Source organism: Clavelina lepadiformis, chromosome 7 (genome assembly GCF_947623445.1).
Source record: "Clavelina lepadiformis chromosome 7, kaClaLepa1.1, whole genome shotgun sequence".
Taxonomy (NCBI): domain Eukaryota; kingdom Metazoa; phylum Chordata; class Ascidiacea; order Aplousobranchia; family Clavelinidae; genus Clavelina; species Clavelina lepadiformis.
The window spans coordinates 3,145,856-3,162,477 of NC_135246.1; the positions used below are offsets into that span (position 1 = coordinate 3,145,856).

General features: G+C 36.2%; 1 protein-coding gene and 1 long non-coding RNA gene across 8 annotated transcripts in view; one reads left to right on the top strand and one right to left on the bottom strand.

The window, feature by feature from the left end:
- LOC143464989 (uncharacterized) overlaps window positions 1-10,919 on the top strand; it is an 11,431-nt gene extending 512 nt beyond the window's left edge. The window contains exons 1-6 of one of the 5 annotated variants that reach the window (XR_013118569.1): window positions 1,242-1,739; window positions 3,560-3,657; window positions 3,688-3,727; window positions 9,470-9,662; window positions 10,392-10,540; window positions 10,611-10,919. This is a non-coding gene — a long non-coding RNA (uncharacterized LOC143464989). Of the gene's footprint in view, window positions 1-1,241; window positions 1,740-3,559; window positions 3,728-4,018; window positions 9,663-10,391; window positions 10,541-10,610 lie in introns of those variants that run through there. The other 4 variants (XR_013118571.1, XR_013118568.1, XR_013118570.1 and 1 more) reach the window with 4 other exon arrangements.
- Window positions 10,920-12,571: 1,652 nt separating this feature from the next.
- On the bottom strand, window positions 12,572-16,309 carry LOC143465090 (toll-like receptor 2 type-2). 3 transcript variants are annotated; one of them, XM_076963249.1, is made up of 3 exons: window positions 16,015-16,309; window positions 13,202-13,443; window positions 12,572-13,080 (listed from the first exon to the last, which is right to left on the bottom strand). In XM_076963249.1, exons 1-3 carry the CDS (start codon window positions 16,162-16,164, stop codon window positions 12,849-12,851), a joined length of 624 nt encoding a protein of 207 aa, XP_076819364.1. In that variant the 5' UTR covers window positions 16,165-16,309; the 3' UTR covers window positions 12,572-12,848. The 3 variants fall into 3 exon arrangements, with proteins under 3 accessions (XP_076819364.1, XP_076819363.1, XP_076819362.1); XM_076963248.1 differs by having other exon boundaries at window positions 13,202-15,923; XM_076963247.1 differs by having other exon boundaries at window positions 13,202-16,309.
- Window positions 16,310-16,622: the final 313 nt, after the last annotated feature.

Genomic DNA, 16,622 nt, shown 5'->3' on the forward strand with positions numbered 1-16,622 from the left:
TCCAAAAGTACATTATTGTACAGAAGTGTGCTAACTTGTACACTGTAGTTAAGCACTGTCAGATTGAAGTTGCAAGTCAGGGATGACCTAGTTTCAAGTCTTGGTTACGGTTATACCAATAATTGCAAAAAGAGAAAGTATGAAGAGGAGAATAGAATTTTTAAAACAGAATGGGGAAGGAAATGGAACTGCACAGAGATCTCGCTCTGAAAATGGTTCATAAATCTCTGAGTACAGTTGATTTCTGGAAACAAGTCCCAGAAGCAAAATACCTGAACCTAAAGAAAACAGCTATCCGGGTGATTTCTATTTTCATCACAACATGTGTTGTGAGTCATTTTATTCCGTGATAAGTTCTTTAAAGTTGAAATACCACTCAGATTTGACAAATCAACACTTCAAGGAACTGCTACAATCTGCTTTAATATCATATTACACTAATTTCAAACATCTTGCAATCTAGGTGGAGACTCATAGTATCACCACACAGCAATAATATTAATCAATAGCTACAAATATTTTCGTATTTTTTATTGTTTTTGTGTTGTGGCTCTTTTAAAACTGTCTTTTAGTTTGGAGGATGAATTTCTTTTACACAGCTCTAAAAGTACAAGCTAGCAACCAGTGCTAGGATTCGGCCAGTTGGCACCGGTTCATGTGAACAGTTCTTGGAATTTTACTGATCTCCGTCAACCGGTTGTTAATAAGTGTTTGTACCCGCCTACGTTTCGCTTTGGACACTGTAGGCCTATTTCCTTGCTTAAAAACATTCTATAAATAGCCCTAATAATTACAACAGCGTTACAACTTAGAAGCACGCGTGTTTATAACGCATTATGCAGTGACAGTACAGAAGTATTTACACAGAAGGACACTTGCGTTGTTTTTCACACTCAATTCGATCTTTCACTTGTGATATGCAGCTTATGGGTATACGATACAAATAATACATAGGGACCTAGCGATAAGCGAACCTGCGCGGTGGACTGATTTCGTATAAAACGTCACGTATAAACAGAAAATCTCTGGTTACTTTCCCAAAGGCTAAAGTAGGCCAGATGGACAGCATTGCGAGTAGAGTCCTCAGCAGTATTACACATAAAGAGTGACCAATGTGATGAAACTTCTTTGTAAGGCAAGTGCGCGTCTAAAGTGTTGCCTGATTTTTGATAACTACCAACAAAGAAGGAAATGGTTTTCCAGGACGTAATCTGTGAACTGTGAACTGTGAACTGTGAACTGTGAACTGTGAACTGTGAACTGTGAACTGTGAACTGTGAACTGCGAACTGTTGCAGAAATCTTCTGGACATGAATATCTGGAGCAAACATGGTAGCAGACCAGTTGTGTATGTAGAAGGGTGTTTGCTTTTGGCAATGGATGTTGTCATAAGTCATAACCCAAGAGAATGCGAACATTGACAGAATAGGAATTGTTGTGAACTCAGGTGAAGATTCACCTGAGCGGCTGATGTAAACACAAAGAAACACTAGAAAACAATAACAATACAAAATGCTGTTTTTTTGCAGAAAACAATAGGACATGCTGTTTTTCTAATCGGAGAACCGTTTTTGGTGCAATGATTTTGAGACCAGTCAGAGAAGTCTTTATAATAGAATCTGAAGCAATTATGAACTGTAGGTGGTATTGCTTGCAGTGTCGTTTGAAGTAGAGTGCAGTGACTGTGAAGAAGGATCTTGAGACCACAAAGAATCTTCGTTGATGTGACGAGGATGACGGTAAATTAACATCAATATCGATAGTATTATGACAAGTTTAGTTCGTTTGTGTATTACTTGTGTAATATATAACACAACAAACATATTCACCATAAAGACCGGCTTCACTGGCAGCTGCAATATGAGCGAGGACAGTTGATGATTCATAACTTGTATTGCTTCTGCTTCCATGATATGAGTTCTCATTTCTCAAACGACGTGGCTATGCTGTTTAGTTGCTTAACCGGACTGCATATACGGACTGCATAATATTACACCGCTAACAGACTGTATTGGTACAATTGTGCCCATATACATTTTATACTGAAATTCCCAAAACAGTTATACTTTTTGTGCGATGTGCCATATTTATCGCTCCGAACGTTGCTCTATGGAAGAGTCACTCGTGTTGTCAGGCCACATAGACACTGGACAACGCTATATGATATGTTATCATTGTGACCTCGATTATACTCTGACAACAACTCATTATGTCCTTGTACTCAATTCCCGGAAAATTTCCGCTGATGTTTCATGGCATTTCACTCAGTCGAAAATAAGCATAGATTTATTGGCATTCTTATTGTTGCTGGTGTGCACAAAAATAACAAAGATAATCTGGAAGATATGTGGAAAGTACATGCTTTGCCTCTTGTACGTGCAGCTATTTCTGCAGACCGCTTCAAGATTATGCTCAGACTTATTAGATTTGACGATGAAAATACCCGTGCAGAGCGTGTGCAAAAAGATAAAGCTGCACCAATACGAGATATTTGGCTCATGAATACAAATTTGGAGAGAGCCTACAAATCACATGAATGTGTAATGGAATGATTGGTTATTGTAGTTGAACTTGACTGTACCAGTCACTCCAATACAATCTTTGATTGTCTGAATGTTTATTGTCATCGATATAATGAGCCTCAAGGTCGTTGTTTGCTTAATCAATCCTAGACTCGATTGTTCAGCTAAAAGCTGATTGTCTTGTGAAGCCGACAAGCAGAGTTGTCTGACTTAACACTGAGCTTATCTTAGGTTGCACTGTTCAGTAGTTTGCACAAATTTGTTGATTGTATAAACTGGTTATATTGTTTCTTCGTTATACGATTACAAATTGACAGAACATTGGCACATCAACAGCACTTCATTCAACAGTTAATGTAATAGCATTGTGGCTTAGCTATATTCAACTGCATTAAATTGCTGATTGCTGATTATTCCCAGACTTGTTAATTCGTACTGTATCGCGCTAACAAACTTATTTTCGACAAACTGAACGCATACGAGAAAGGCAAAATATTACGTCACAACAATGGTACAGGAAATGATTGTGGCTCGTGTTACTCCTTGCTAAAACAACACATAAGTATTAGAATTGTAAATCTCACATAATCTGTATATTAGTTTTGGGTATAATCACAATATTATCACAAATGCATTACCATAGATCAGGGGTTCCCAACCAGTGGTACGCGGGAGCTTTTCAGGTGGTACGCGAGCAGCTCTCCGTTGCATGCGATATACAGTATAGTAGTATAACAATTTAATTTTGTGTTGCTAAAATATGCGAACAACACTTTTATTTCTTTCCGTACTAAACTCTCTGCACTCAATTAGCTACTTTTGTCGATCTTGCTCCCTGCTGTCATTGTTATTAATACAATGCTGCTGTGCGAATATTGGATCAAATTAGTTGTTTTGAAAATAGTGGTACGTGTTGACAATCCGTGGTGGCTAAGTGGTACGAGAACATAAAAAGGTTGGGAACCCCTGCCATAGATGAACAATTGTTTCCATATCAAGGACATACTAAATTTACACAGTATATACCATCTAAACAGGCTATATATGGCATCAAGGATTTCTGGGCTTATGATGCATTAAACTCCTACCCGCTACATGGTCAGCTTGATACTGGAAAACCAACAGAGGGTCCCAGACAAGTAAATATTGGTGAGCGAGCAGCTACACTGCCACACGACACCGACACACTGCGACACCGCCAAAAGGTACGATACAAAATGTGTAAAGGTACAATTGTAACCATGCCGCCTCTTAAGGGTGTCAAAACAACTCAATCCTCTATCTCGGTAACGAGTAAAATATTTTGGCCGAAATTTAGTCTGCATAATCTAACACAAAAATTTAGTGATGTCAGAAAATTTCAAGGCTCTCAGGTTTCTATAAAAAAGATTGTCTTAACAAAAAATTGGAAAGGTTACAATTGTACGACAAAGGTTCATTCTGTCTATGCATATTACAGTACTAAATGTTAACGTTCCAAATTTATTTATTATCAGACACAAAGGCTTCTACCTTCAGGCAAAGCTTACTGAATGTTACATTGTGCAGTAGTAACTAGTGAAATCAATCATGTAGAAAGGAAGGTGAGATTGCAAACAACAAAAGAGTATATATAGAGCACATCAGTTGAAGCGAGGTAATTTATCTGACGTCAGTGTGCACTGTGCAGTCTTAACAAGTGAGTGAGAAAATTAACAACTCATCACTCGTGACGTAACCGTCACAGTTTCGCTAGGCTTGAGATGGTCAAGGGAGACGCAGTCCGGTTTGCCATGACGGGATATAACGAAGTACTTTTCGTATCGTTCCAATACTGGTAAAATATGAAATAAAGGCGTACCCATGCTCGTTTCACATGATCACATCGAACATAAACACGGTCCCACTGGTTCAAATCCGGATAAACGTAGGACTGCATGAATTTTGAATGATTGTTCGTTGGAGTTTGTTTGACAGACATATTTAGCACTAAACTCCTATAATTTTTTTACAAATACATTAATTTTGTTTCTGCATTTCTGTATGTTGACACATACATTTCAAAATAACATTTGTTACGAAAAAGTTTTTTTCCGTCGGAGTCAAACTTCCAAAACTTTATACTTAATAGAAGTTAATTGACTAATTCAAATCACTCTTGAACCCTGTTTAGCTGCACTAAATTACAAACGGACTGGTTTAAACAGCTTAAAATCACGTCAAAATTACTCCTCTAAACATGAATAAAGTAAGGATTGATAAAGAATTACAATTCTTATTACGTATTCTGAGTATTATTATTGCTTTCAATAAAAACTTCTTACCATTTTGCTTAAATAAGCAATGTAGTGTTTTACAAATAATAACTGACAGGAAGATGGAAAACTGATTTATTGCAGAAAACAAGCCAATTTCATTCAAATAGTCATTTAGAGTAACATTTTCTAAGCTATTTCACTTTTTTCATTTTTTTTGGGCCTCAATGAACTGCATTTCAACTAAGTTCAATAACTTTATTCAACAATTAGCAACAGTTAATATAAAATCAAAACTACAAACATCATTTTCAACGAAATAGCTTTATTGTGTAGTGTTATCGATAAGTATCCTTTTGAAAATTCTCGATGCCTGTACCTCATATCACCCATTTGGCCAAGCTCATGTAGTTGATCTTGAATGGCACTGCAACTACCCAGTCAATCCTGATGTTAAAATTTATTATAACAGTATTAAAGCTAATTGCAGTTTTGGCCCTTTTTCCTCTGCAAACATCATTTTGAGCGAAGTTGATTAGCTTTACGTTATAGCTGCCGCTCAAACCGAATACACTGAATTGTTAGGACAATTATTTACAAGTTACCTAAAAAGTTTCGTCTGATTTGTATTATTATATCTGGATATAAGCATACCAAAGCTCATTGTACTTTGTAATTTGTTCTGCAGTTTTTTGAAAATTCATGTAAAACAGTATAATCGGTTAGTGTCATTTTGGAAATTCTCGATGCCTGTACCTCATATCACCCATTTCACCAAGTTCATGTAGTTGATCTTGAATGGCACTGCAACTACCCAGTCGATCCTGAAGTTAAAATTTATTATAACAGTATCAAAGCTAATTGCAGTTTTGGCCTTTTTTCATCTGCAAACATCATTTTGAACGAAATAGCTTTATTGTGTAGTGTTATCGGTTAGTGTCATTTTGGAAATTCTCGATGCCTGTAGCTCATATTACCCATTTGGCCAAGTTCATGTAGTTGATCTTGAATGGCACTGCAACTACCCAGTCGATCCTGATGTTAAAATTTATTATAACAGTATCAAACCTATTTGCAGTTTTGGCCCTTTTTCCTCTGCAAACATCATTTTGAGCGAAGTTGATTAGCTTTACGTTATAACTGCCGCTCAAACCGAATACACTGAATTGTTAGGACAATTATTTACAAGTTACCTAAACAGTTTCGTCTGATTTGTATTATTATATCTGGATATAAGCATACCAAAGCTCATTGTACTTTGTAATTTGTTCTGCAGTTTTTTGAAAATTCATGTAAAACAGTATAATCGGTTAGTGTCATTTTGGAAATTCTCGATGCCTGTACCTCATATCACCCATTTCACCAAGTTCATGTAGTTGATCTTGAATGGCACTGCAACTACCCAGTCGATCCTGAAGTTAAAATTTATTATAACAGTATCAAAGCTAATTGCAGTTTTGGCCCTTTTTCATCTGCAAACATCATTTTGAACGGAAAATCTTTATTGTGTAGTGTTATCGGTTAGTGTCATTTTGGAAATTCTCGATGCCTGTAGCTCATATCACCCATTTCGCCAAGTTCATGTAGTTGATCTTGAATGGCACTGCAACTACCCAGTCGATCCTGATGTTAAAATTTATTATAACAGTATCAAAGCTATTTGCAGTTTTGGCCCTTTATCATCTGCAAACATCATTTTGAACGGAAAATCTTTATTGTGTAGTGTTATCGGTTAGTGTCATTTTGGAAATTCTCGATGCCTGTAGCTCATATCACCCATTTCGCCAAGTTCATGTAGTTGATCTTGAATGGCACTACAACTACCCAGTGGATCCTGATGTTAAAATTTATTATAACAGTATCAAACCTATTTGCAGTTTTGGCCCTTTTTCCTCTGCAAACATCATTTTGAGCGAAGTTGATTAGCTTTACGTTATAGCTGCCGCTCAAACCGAATACACTGAATTGTTAGGACAATTATTTACAAGTTACCTAAACAGTTTCGTCTGATTTGTATTATTATATCTGGATATAAGCATACCAAAGCTCATTGTACTTTGTAATTTGTTCTGCAGTTTTTTGAAAATTCATGTAAAACAGTATAATCGGTTAGTGTCATTTTGGAAATTCTCGATGCCTGTACCTCATATCACCCATTTCACCAAGTTCATGTAGTTGATCTTGAATGGCACTGCAACTACCCAGTCGATCCTGATGTTAAAATTTATTATAACAGTATCAAACCTATTTGCAGTTTTGGCCCTTTTTCCTCTGCAAACATCATTTTGAGCGAAGTTGATTAGCTTTACGTTATAGCTGCCGCTCAAACCGAATACACTGAATTGTTAGGACAATTATTTACAAGTTACCTAAACAGTTTCGTCTGATTTGTATTATTATATCTGGATATAAGCATACCAAAGCTCATTGTACTTTGTAATTTGTTCTGCAGTTTTTTGAAAATTCATGTAAAACAGTATAATCGGTTAGTGTCATTTTGGAAATTCTCGATGCCTGTAGCTCATATCACCCATTTGGCCAAGTTCATGTAGTTGATCTTGAATGGCACTACAACTACCCAGTGGATCCTGATGTTAAAATTTATTATAACAGTATCAAAGCTAATTGCAATTTTGGCGCTTTTACATCAGCAAACATCATTTTCAACGAAATAGCTTTATTGTGTAGTGTTATCGGTTAGTGTCATTTTGGAAATTCTAGATGCCTGTAGCTCATATCACCCATTTCGCCAAGTTCATGTAGTTGATCTTAAATGGCACTGCAACTACCCAGTCGATCCTGAAGTTAAAATTTATTATAACAGTATCAAAGCTAATTGCAGTTTTAGCCCTTTATCATCTGCAAACATCATTTTGAACGGAAAATCTTTATTGTTTAGTGTTATCGGTTAGTGTCATTTTGGAAATTCTAGATGCCTGTAGCTCATATCACCCATTTCGCCAAGTTCATGTAGTTGATCTTGAATGGCACTGCAACTACCCAGTCGATCCTGATGTTAAAATTTATTATAACAGTATCAAAGCTATTTGCAGTTTTGGCCCTTTATCATCTGCAAACATCATTTTGAACGGAAAATCTTTATTGTGTAGTGTTATCGGTTAGTGTCATTTTGGAAATTCTATATGCCTGTAGCTCATATCACCCATTTCGCCAAGTTCATGTAGTTGATCTTGAATGGCACTGCAACTACCCAGTCGATCCTGAAGTTAAAATTTATTATAACAGTATCAAAGCTAATTGCAGTTTTGGCCCTTTATCATCTGCAAACATCATTTTGAACGGAAAATCTTTATTGTGTAGTGTTATCGGTTAGTGTCATTTTGGAAATTCTCGATGCCTGTAGCTCATCTCACCCATTTGGCCAAGTTTATGTAGTTGATCTTGAATGGCACTACAACTACCCAGTGGATCCTGATGTTAAAATTTATTATAACAGTATCAAAGCTATTTGCAGTTTTGGCCCTTTATCATCTGCAAACATCATTTTGAACGGAAAATCTTTATTGTGTAGTGTTATCGGTTAGTGTCATTTTGGAAATTCTCGATGCCTGTAGCTCATCTCACCCATTTGACCAAGTTCATGTAGTTGATCTTGAATGGCACTGCAACTACCCAGTCGATCCTGAAGTTAAAATTTATTATAACAGTATCAAAGCTATTTGCAGTTTTGGCCCTTTATCATCTGCAAACATCATTTTGAACGGAAAATCTTTATTGTGTAGTGTTATCGGTTAGTGTCATTTTGGAAATTCTATATGCCTGTAGCTCATATCACCCATTTGACCAAGTTCATGTAGTTGATCTTGAATGGCACTGCAACTACCCAGTCGATCCTGATGTTAAAATTTATTATAACAGTATCAAAGCTAATTGCAGTTTTGGCCCTTTTTCATCTGCAAACATCATTTTGAACGGAAAATCTTTATTGTTTAGTGTTATCGGTTAGTGTCATTTTGGAAATTCTAGATGCCTGTAGCTCATATCACCCATTTCGCCAAGTTCATGTAGTTGATCTTGAATGGCACTGCAACTACCCAGTCGATCCTGAAGTTAAAATTTATTATAACAGTATCAAAGCTAATTGCAGTTTTGGCCCTTTTTCATCTGCAAACATCATTTTGAACGGAAAATCTTTATTGTGTAGTGTTATCGGTTAGTGTCATTTTGGAAATTCTCGATGCCTGTAGCTCATCTCACCCATTTGGCCAAGTTTATGTAGTTGATCTTGAATGGCACTACAACTACCCAGTGGATCCTGATGTTAAAATTTATTATAACAGTATCAAACCTATTTGCAGTTTTGGCCCTTTTTCCTCTGCAAACATCATTTTGAGCGAAGTTGATTAGCTTTACGTTATAGCTGCCGCTCAAACCGAATACACTGAATTGTTAGGACAATTATTTACAAGTTACCTAAACAGTTTCGTCTGATTTGTATTATTATATCTGGATATAAGCATACCAAAGCTCATTGTACTTTGTAATTTGTTCTGCAGTTTTTTGAAAATTCATGTAAAACAGTTTAATCGGTTAGTGTCATTTTGGAAATTCTAGATACCTGTAGCTCAAATCACCCATTTGGCCAAGTTCATGTAATTCATTTTGAAATTGATACTACAAACGTAGACTTTGCATAGACGATATCGTCAAAACCAATAACTTCAAATCGTCAACAAATGTGTTCTTATGCAGGGTTTATTTCTGGGTGGTTCACTTTGGCGATTCAAGTTTTCTCCTACCAGACAAGGATGGAACTGAACAAAGGCTTGTGACTTTACGACAAACGCCGGAAGATGTTGCTGTTGGTAATGTGATGACGTTTGACTTCAATTCTCTCGTTTAATCCAGAACTGATCCAGCTTTGGATGAAATATTTACCCAAGGGGTAGGCCGTAAAAGTTAGAATACTATTCATTAGGGATGGGCCGATACGAACCCTAACCCGAATTGATTCGGGCGAACATGAATACCAACAATGGCAAACCCGAATACAATATTACTTATAAATTTGCTGACTTTTGTTAAAAATGATGATCTAATTTACCGACAATGCTAAACTAGAGTCAGCAGTACTTATAATGAAGGTCGTTTTCCTAACGATTTTGCTTTTTCAATCATTTTTTAAACACTAATTTTCGAAAGAAAGCGATTTGTTTATCGATTACATCATGTTACAAGCGCGACTTGACAAATTTTGGATGAAATTTTATTGTTTGGTTCTAATACGAATAGAATCGGGATTCGTTCGTGTCCTTCGTGATATTCGGGTTCGCACGAACCCGAATAATCTTCCTCGCGGCACATCCCTACTATTCATTAGAGGAGCAAAGGGGCCTCCGCCTAAATTTCTAAGGTTTGGACTATCAATAACTATATTTCGCGCATTTTCGAGAGACTAATAGACTTTAATCGTCATTCTATTTGCTAATGGAGTTGTATACATTTGTTATGTTATAATAAAAAAATTTGTTTGGAATTTTACACTGATACAAGCTAGCGACTTAACATTTTAATTATTAAATTAGTTTTCCAACTAAACGTTTTTTGTCGTTTATTCTTAGATGCGTCAATAACCAAAAAATACCTTACAATCTTTGTTTGTTTTATTATACAGTGAATTTACTAAAAGACTGATTACTCAAAAATCCTCCATGGGGCAAGAGTCCTTATGCAACTTACGCGGTTGTAGTTCCTAAAGGAGTGCTGTTTGAATCCTGATAATTGGGTGGATGGATCGAACTGCAAAGGACTTGACTTGACAAAGTAAATTTATTTAATTTTTGTCTGATAGCAATTGAAAATGAACTTTTCTTACGAAGTTAATCTCTACAAGGTTTGATACTATTCGTGTCTACATCAAAATTAAATCTTGGAGCAATTACCTGACTCGGGATCAACTCATTCTTGAGACGTCACATCAACAAGAGCATCAATAGTGCATTGCTGCTGAGAAACGTCCTTAAATAAAGTTTTCTGTGTGTAAATGTATAGATCTGCAGGATTTAACAAAATATGTTATAACCAAATCATGCCTATGTAAATAAGTGGTCCTAACAATTTGCTGATATATTATCCTCAATGATTTCGTGCAAAATGACATAATTGTATTTTTGTCGTCAAATAAACATTACATGTAACCAAACACGCCTGTCCAGCAGACTTCTTGTCAGCTTATTGTAGTTTTTGCATAGTTGTCAAGCTTTCATAGTTAGCTATATACAGAATCCCGGTTAGCGACTGTCCGTTATCGAAAACACTTCAATGTCAAGGCTACTTAAACGTTGTCCAGAAGCTTTCCTTAATGTAATACGTGGTACTTTGTGTCACCACCGCTATAAAACCGGCATGGAACAAGGAATTGAATGCTGCACCTGACACGGTTAGACGCTATCGGTAGCGCGATTACTAAAAACGTGATGATAAAACTCAATAAACAACAAGCAAAAATAAACTTAATGACTAGAATACTAGATGATGCTATTACCTTAAAACATCAAACTAAGTATAAAAAGTCATCGGAGTAGGATAGTGACAAATTTCTTGTCACAGTGTGTTTTCTGAACTTGTGTATTTGCCATGCTGCAGCTTGTGTTGTGCCACTCGTACATAGCGTTTGTGACATTACTTCCTATCATGACCTTGGAACTCAGATATAAAATCAAAAGTAACTAAGGCTTTATTAAAACAGATTTGTGCTAGTCCTTAAATAAAATATGATTAGTTACGTAAGACGCGACTGCAATCTATATAACACTTATATAGATAAATTCTTACTGAATAACGGCGTACAGATGAAAACCAACACAAGAACGAATTACGGCGGCGTGATTATGCGCAAAGCAGAAAAAGAATGCCACCACACTCCCCCGGCTGTTGTGCTGTGTGAATTCTCTAAGCTACAGTGCCCACCCTGTTTTCTTAATTATGACTAGTTACTCACCTATGTTTTCTCTACTGTTTTACGGTAACTACGGCATTTCAGGTTTGGGCTGGTGTTTACGTTTTGTGCTTTTTATTTATTGGAATAACTGATTAACCGTTTTATATTAGTCACAATAGTATTTATCAGAGGAAAAAAATGAATTTGTTTTTGGACTTGCCCCTCACTTTGATCGTTGAAAAGTGGAAGATGTAATCTTAAATTATTCACTTGAATATTTTGGTAGAAATTAGTAGATTGGGAATGTTTTCAGAGTGTGTGAGTTTTGTGAGGGAGATGAACGAAGAACAGTTACCAACCAATGATCTAAATTCTAAAATTTCTAAATGATCACTTAATTGCTTCGTGCTTCATTAAATAAAACTTTTGTTAACATGAGCCATAGAATGGAAAGGAAATGAACCCGTTTAATATCGGTGATCGGACGATTCAACCCAAAATAGTTCATGTCAAAGAACTATTCAACCAACAGACGACAGCTAAATTACTACAAGAAAGAAATAAACTACATGAAATGAAATTATTCTGCATGATTAGATCTATGCTGTTCGTAGAATATCATGATTATGTTTGTTATTGTCAGTGATTCTGTTGGCTATTCGCTGTTTGAGTGTTCGACTTTGAAGAATGACAAAACTAAGAGGCAAAATTTCGGTGAGATTGTTTTCAAGAAAATAAAGCTTTTGTGATCGCCTATATAGCTACGTTACTACCTGTTTATTAAGTCACGTCCTATTGTTCATTGTATCCGCAACTTAATATTGTTTAGTCAGTATACAAGGAAGTGAGTTGGCATGAATCTATGAACAAAGTTTATTAAAAAGCGTAAAATTTTAAAATGGCTTCCTCTAGTGTAATATGCAGTACATGTATTTTACAAATAAGACGAATACAAGAAAAATAGCTATACACTGTACCATCCAAGAAGTTATACTTGCAAAAGTAATGAAATTAATTTAAAGTTTGACAAATAAAGCGTTTTTAAACTGACAAAAGTATAAAAACCTCACGCGTTGCTCCCAATGGAGCAAAGCAAGTTTGAAAAATTGGTCAGAGGAACGTTTCTCACCCAACAAAAATTTTCAATTCATATCCATACGACTGCGACTTGCTACAGACTGACAGTATAAATCATCGAGTTTTGTTCTTTTGGCAAACGCAGTTCTCACTTCTCAGTGTTTCAAAAAACATCACTTCGTCATCATTTGATGATTCGAATCTCAGGAAATCATAGATTTTTCGGTTAAAAGTTCGTTGAATTAATTCTGGAACGCGAGCTGCTACTTCTCCATGCCACTCCACTAACATCAGTTGATCTCTTCCAGCAGAATGTTGAAGTTCCTGAAGCGCCGTCAACAGAAACCTAGAAGCAGTAAATCTTATATTTAATTCAACAATTTGATAAGTAGGAAGTTTACACCTCTAACGACGTACACTTATATACGTGCTAAAATGTTGTAAATTTAGGTTTTAGTTTATGCCACCTGCAAATTAGAGTGTCACAAAAGTTGCCAGAAAATAAGACGATAGTTTTACGACTCTTCGAAACAAGTCTCAGAAGATTTTCTGTTGAAAACACACCAGCGTCGACGTCACGACCAGCCAGGAGAAGTTCGATGGAAGGGTTCCCGTTAATCATCCCAGGTACAAATTTATAATCCACCCAATCACCAAGTTCATCATTGTTGTGGTCAAAGAACACAAAATCTTTTTCGTCTTTGCGTGTCTGGTAAGTTGAACAAATATCGTCTTGTTTCAGTGATTGAACTCTGAAATATTCATTGACTTTTCGAAATAGTAATCTCCTGAACCATTTACTGTAACCAACTACGCCGCATAAAATAAACAACATAAACAATGTTGTAAATGCAAGCGTGTAGGCCAAATGTCTTTCAAAATTGCACGACCTATTAAATCCATACAGTGACACCGGACGACCACGCAAATTCAGCGGAGATTGGCACGTAACGCAGCCGCCAAAATACTCATCAACCTCGGCTGTGCATTCTGGTAGAAAACCAGGTAGGTTGATATTGTCGCACTCATCGGAGATATACCGACGATAAAACCTGTCCCATACCTCACAAGAAAAATCGAGCTCGTTCCATCTTATGTCCAAATATTGAAGTGATTCCAGCATGTTTTCATCGGAAATACTTGGGTCGAGCCGTTGAAGATAATTATAACTAAGATCAAGTGTCTTCAGTTGTAAACGAGAAAATAAACCAAGTTGAATATATTTTATTTTATTGTGAGAGATTGAAAATGTTGTGAGACGAACAAGAAAGGAAATATTTTCTTTCAGTTCAACAATATCATTGTGGTCTAATTTGAGGAGCCGTAACGTTGGGATAAATTGTAGAGCTGATGATGGAAAATTGGGCATGCCGTTGGAGTTCAGTTCCATAATTTCGAGATGGTTTAAACCGTAAAACCAGTTTTGAGGTAACTCCAAGCTAAGTCCACAATTGTTAAGAACGAGTTGACGAATTCCAGGAAAAAACTTTAAAAATTTTGGCTTACTGGCGACATTAGGTTATTAGATAAGGTCACACCGTAAACTGATTCAGCGAAACAGTTTTCATTTTTTTGCCACAGCATCAATGCAGCTTCAGTATTTTGGCCAGATTGCTGCCATGTCAGTTGTACTGTGCTTAAAGTATTCAAACCACATAGAAATGAATAATTCCACAAATGAATGTCGTTTCCTACAATTAGCATTTGACGCAAGTTTGACAAGGAATTGAACGTGTGCTGATCAATAGCAACAAAGGAATTGTAAGAGATGTCGATGCTGCATAAATGCTTTAAATTTTTCAGATCATCTTTTCGTAAATTTTGCAATTGATTGTGAGATAAATCGAGGACGGTTGCCATTGATAACATAAGGTCTTGCCTGTCTGAGATTGTGTTGATTTGGTTGTTCGAGTAATCGAGTAAACCACTATTGTCACATTTCGGATTAGTTTTCGGCAAAATTGGTTTCTGGAACAAATTTCCTTTTAAATAAAATTGAAATTGAGACGGTATATTCAGAACCTTTTTTCTGAATACTTGTTTTTCAAAAGAAGTGTTGTTGTCGAAAGTCAAGAGGTTATGAGCGGCTCGGATGGATTTAAGATGACGTAATCCAAACCATGCATTAGACTGATTAGAGGAAATGTGACGAACATTGCAGTAGGAAAAATCGATTGTCGATAGATGAGTCAAGTTTGATAAACTGGCAAAAGAAGTTTTATCGATTCTATTGAACTGAATTGACCAATCTCCGGAAGTCATTAACTTGTCAACAGAGCCAAGATTTAATGTTTCCATGGAAGAAAATTTCGAAAATATTTGGCCCATCTGCAGGACGTCTATTGCCTCCGGGCTTGCACAAGTTGGATTATTGTTGAAGGACAAATCAAGATGGCGGATGTGAACCAAATTTCTCAAATAAGTTAGTTCAAAAATAGTTTTTTTCAAACAGTTGAAAGAAAGATCGAGGATTTTCAATTTTCCGTTATTTCTAAAACGTTCGGAAAAAAAAGGTAAAATTCCCTGAAAGATTAAGAGATTGCAGGTGGGTCAGTGGATCAAACACACCTTCTTCAATCATCACTATCTTTGATGCTGTTCCTGACAATCCTGCCAAATTCAATATTTTTATTCCAGTTGCGTTGACAAAATCATCTTTTCCCAAACGAGTAACCGGATTTCCATACATGGTTAAAACTACAAGTCCACGGGGAAGTATATTTCGAGGAATCTTGTTCCAATTGTTATACTGTACATCAACGAGTTTAAGGCTTGAAGGAAGAGGTCCAGTGATGGTAAAGTTCCTCAGACATTCTTGGGTTGGAGTCAAAGAAATACAATTTGCTTCACTCAAAAGTATAGTTAAATTGATTAGATGGTCGAACTGGCAAGATATTTCACCTAACTCTGTTTGAGTCATTTCCAGACCAATTTAATTATGGACGGAGATAGTTGTTTTGGAAATTCACGAAGAGAGTTGTAGGACAGAATCAGCCATTTCAAATGAATGAGATTTTGCAAAGCCCCGGGTTCTAACTTCTATGTAAAAATCTGCTTGGCATTTTGAGAGTCCTTTGTGGCTATTTCCAAGTAAATTTAAAAGATTTAGTTTGGGATATTGGCGGAAATCCATCAATTTAATTTGTCTGATCGCATTGTAGGAGAGGTCTAAAGCTTCCACGTTGCTTGCTAAATTATGTGGAATGACCGTTAATCCTCTGCTATAGCAATCAACATATACATATCTATGATCCAGCCAAGGGGCATTTTCGAATATTACCTCCAACGGAATCTGCTGTGACTTCTCGACCCACGAAACAAAATCCAATCCATTCACACTCGATGACGATTTGCAAGGATTCAGTGGATTCTTTGCAGAGACAACCGATATCAAGCAAATTTCAAAACAAAGTTTTGTCAGCCACCACATTGTTTCCACCTTATTTTAAAACCTGTTTTGTAATCAACAAGCGAAGCTTACATTATACGGTTTATAGCCTATACCCTATACTAATAAAAGCAATGCATTTATTGCTTACTACCCCATATTTATTCTTAAAATAATTTCACATGTGTAATGGATATTCTCTAAATAAAGTTTTCAAAACACGTATATTTTCTTTCGTTCTTTTTCAAAATGCCTGTGCTGAAATTTTATGGCAAACTTGGTTTCATCTGTGCAAGAATTTCATGTCAATCAAATTTCGGTCAATTAGACTTCGATCAATTCAACCCCTTCAATTCAATCTCGATCGGTTTACTGAAATCTCATTTCACGATACTGCAAACTTACAACACCGGTCCTCCAGATTTGCGATTATGTGCAATAGCAACCTATATAGGCTATAGCGGCCACAGTTTGCCTATAATTGCCCCGTCAACACAAAA

What these genes read in the sequence shown, in the direction of transcription:
- LOC143465090 (XM_076963248.1), bottom strand. Translation starts at nt 14,124, where the DNA reads ATGGAACTGAACTCCAACGGCATGCCCAATTTTCCATCATCAGCTCTA. An exon ending in TGTGACACTCTAATTTGCAG is followed by an intron (nt 13,081 to 13,201) that starts GTGGCATAAACT and finishes TACTGCTTCTAG; the next exon opens with GTTTCTGTTGACGGCGCTTC.